The 3,339-nt window shown below is 70.1% G+C and overlaps 1 protein-coding gene across 1 annotated transcript; it reads right to left on the minus strand.

Annotated features, from left to right (window-relative positions):
* Positions 1 to 1,351: 1,351 nt before the first annotated feature.
* EMIHUDRAFT_115025 (hypothetical protein) lies at positions 1,352 to 3,120 on the minus strand (the record flags this gene model as incomplete). The annotated part of the gene is made up of 2 exons (XM_005779091.1): positions 1,352 to 1,611; positions 1,965 to 3,120. The coding sequence occupies 2 exons, from the start codon at positions 3,118 to 3,120 to the stop codon at positions 1,352 to 1,354; spliced, it is 1,416 nt and encodes a 471-aa protein (XP_005779148.1).
* Between the last annotated feature and the right edge of the window lie 219 nt (positions 3,121 to 3,339).

Below are 3,339 nucleotides of genomic sequence, written 5' to 3' on the forward strand. Positions count from 1 at the left end.
GACAGGGTGATGGAAGGTTCGACGCACCCCCGGACTGGGCAGAGAGATCCCAGTGCATCTGCGCTGGGCTGTCCACCCCGCCCCCACTTGCCCTGACTACACAGGATAGCGTGCCCCGACAAACGGCGACACATAGCGGGGGACACTGCGCCGGGGGGTATGCCTAACTTTGGTGCTTTGTGTGGGTCGCGTTCCCATGGTAGCTGTGTGGCTGAAGCCCTCGTGCCGCTGGCTTGCCCCTTCCAGCGGCTGGCCCCTCGAGACTGTCGGTGCTTGGCGGGAGGAGGGGGAGAGGGAGGCCCGGTGGGAGGAGAGGGAGAGGGAGGCCCGGTGGGAGGGGAGGGAGAGGGAGGCCGTCTTGGGCTCTTCTCCTCCCCCCTCCCTGGGCTCTTCTCCTCTCCCCACCCTGGGCTCTTCTCCCCTCCTCCCTGGTACTCTCGGCCTGATTACCGGAGCGACTGCCAGAGCAGACGCTGGGGGGACACTCGCGCCCGGAGGCGGTACGCACGACCCGGAGGCGTGGGGATGGGGGGGGGCCGCGCCGCCGCCGCCGTGCCGCCTTCTCCCGCTTTGACCTCCCCCAGCTGCTTCTCCTCAAATCAACCTGTGAGCTTGCGAGGCGGCGGGGGTGGGAGTGCTCTCGGGCGGCGTGTGCGAGCGCGCGCGGCGCGAGATCTTTTTCGCGAGGGCACGGTGGGTCGGGTGAGTATCTCGCGCGCTCGCACTATTTTACGTTATATCAAGCACTGCCTTTGATGCCTTTGCAAGAACCGCCAGCGGCGGTGGTCGAACCGGTTCGCGGTTCGAGCCGGGACCTTTTGGCTCCCGGTTCGGAACTCGCTTGGAGGGTTGCTTCGCTCTCGCGGAGCGAGCGCGGGCGCGTGGGTGCGTGTGCGCATGCGCTGCTGCAAGGCGAGGCGAGGCGCGGGGCGGCGCGGCGCGGCGAGGCGGGCGGCGGCGGCGCGCTTCCTTTTGCCCGGGTGAGGCGTGGCTTGCGCGCCGCGCGGTGATGACGCAGCACGCTGAAAAGTCCTTGGTGAGCCACCGCGGTGGCGGCGAGCCAAAGCAAGCCACCTGCCGCATGACGGGTTGACCGACGGCGTCTGCCTTCCAGGGTGGTCTGAGAGTACAGAGACCGTAAATAGAGAGTGATGACAGTATGTCCCTCGACACAGCCATGGACACACAGCACACCACGAACAGGCGGAGCGATCGAAACCAGAAACGGATTGCACGAGAATCGAGCACGAGAACTCTCCACTCCCATGCCTGCGCTCAGTCGTAGTTGCTCGGGGCTGGCGGCGTGCGCTACGCGGAGCCAGCCCAAAGCACCGCCGCCCCCGCCGCCCCGTCAGCCCCACTCGCCGTACTCTGGCCGGCTCTCGCGCCGGCAGCTCGGCTCGCGCGAGGGCGGCACCTGCCCGTACAGCGCGCGCATCGCCGCGTCGTAGTCGGACGGCACCGCTCGGCTGCCGGGCGGCGCGCCACGAAACATGCGCAGGAAGAGGCGGCGCCACTGCTGGCGCAGCTCGTCGAGCAGGCGGCGGTTGGCGGCGCGCATCGCGGCCGAGGTCGCCGCGAGGTCCGCGCTGCGCAGCTTTGCGAGCAGGTCTGGCCACGAGTCGAAGTAGGTGATGTGCGGGAAGTGGTAAAAGTCGCAGAGGGCGAGCCAGTGGCGCAGGGCGGCGGGGTCGTCGCGCGTGTTTGGCGAGAGCGAGGTGCCGTTCGCGAGGCGGAGGGGCCGCGGCGCGGCCGTCCAGTAGATGCGCTCCTTGAGGAGGGAGTGCCGCCGCTCCCACTGGACGAGCAGCTCGAGCGAGGGGGCAAACATCGGCACGTTCATGCGGTAGAGCTCGAAGAAGGACATGACGGACTTTGTGTACGGCAGCAGGACCACCGCGGGGTGCCTCGCCAGGTCAGAGTACCTGTGCAACCAGCCGGGCCGGCGTGAGACGCCTCCGCACGTCTGCGGCCGTGCGGGCGAAGAGAGAGAGAGTGCTCGAAGCCGCGCGGGTAGGCGTCCTCGGTGCGCGCAAAGGAGAGGGGGCCGCCCCGCCGACCCAGCTCGCCCGCCCCGCCGCCCGCCCCGCCGCCCGCGCCGCCGCCCGCGCCGCCGCCCGTCGCCTCGGCGCGCCGCCCGCCGCCCGCCGCCTCGCGGCGTGCGCCCCTGCCGCGACCGCGTCGGCGGCCGCGGCCGCCCCGCGGCGCGCCGCCGCCCTCGCGGCGGGCCGCGGCCTGCAGCTCCCGGATGAGGACGGCCGGGTTGTTGTGGTTTCGCGCGATGAGGAGCGGCTTGTGCAGCTGCGGCGAGTATGGGCCGGCCGAGCGAGCCGCGTAGCCGCAGTAGGAGGGGATGTACTCGGCCTCGATGCCGGCAAAGTGGCGGATATAGGCGGCGTCGTACGGGTTGTTGGCGGCGATCACGTTGCGCCGGTTGGCGGCGATCGCGCGGAGGGAGCGTAGCCACTCGGCCCACCGCTCCTCGTTTTCGCGCGAAAACTCGAGGTTGACGGTGGCGACGACGAGGAGTGACTTGTTGAAGGGCATGTACGCCTCGCAGAGCGCCGGCGGGTGGTTGCAGACGAAGGCGTCCACCGCGGCGAGCGGCGAGTCGGGACCGCGGTACGCGTCGAAGAAGGCGCGACGCAGCGCATGCGGCCGCGGGCAAAAGTCAAAGGCGTTCTCCTTGGTCAGGACGCGCAGCCCGCGGGCGCAGGTGGGCTTGCGGCCGCCAAACGCGCGGCCGCACGCGCCCGAGAAGGAGTGCTCCTCGACTCGCATGCAAAGGCCCGCCTCGTCGCACAGCGACGCAAAAACGTCGGCGAGGTCGGCTATCGGCGCGATGTGGTAGTCGGTCGAGAAGAAGGTGTAGCCGCCGCGCTTGTCGCCCGTGGCGCGGACCGGCCGCTGCAAGAGCCCGCGGCCGCCGGGAACGACCGCCGCTGCGCTGGACGCGAGGCTCGCCCACTCCCTGACGGCAGTCGCGCCCGGCTGCTGCGTGGCAGCGGTCCGCACCGGTGCTCGCGCTGGCTGCGCCGCCCGCAGCAGCAGCAGCAGCAGCAGCGCGGCCGTCGTGAGCACCAGCAGTGCCGGGCACCGAAACGTCTCCTTGGGTGGCATATCCGCGAGGCGTCGGGAGGCGGCGCGCGACAGGCGTGTGTATGCTCGGCGTGGAGCATCAAAGAATTCCGCGGCATTGGTAGGGAGAGGAGTGCGTTTTAGAGCGTGCAAGGCAGAGAGAGATGAAGCCGCAAAAGAGGCGCGCGAGGCAAGGAGGAGAAACGGAGAAATGGAGAGATTGGGACGATGGGACGCCACCAGTGAGGGAGGGCGAGACGA

The sequence above is a fragment of the Emiliania huxleyi genome (genome assembly GCF_000372725.1).
Source record: "Emiliania huxleyi CCMP1516 unplaced genomic scaffold EMIHUscaffold_237, whole genome shotgun sequence".
NCBI classification, from domain to species: Eukaryota; Haptophyta; order Isochrysidales; family Noelaerhabdaceae; genus Emiliania; species Emiliania huxleyi.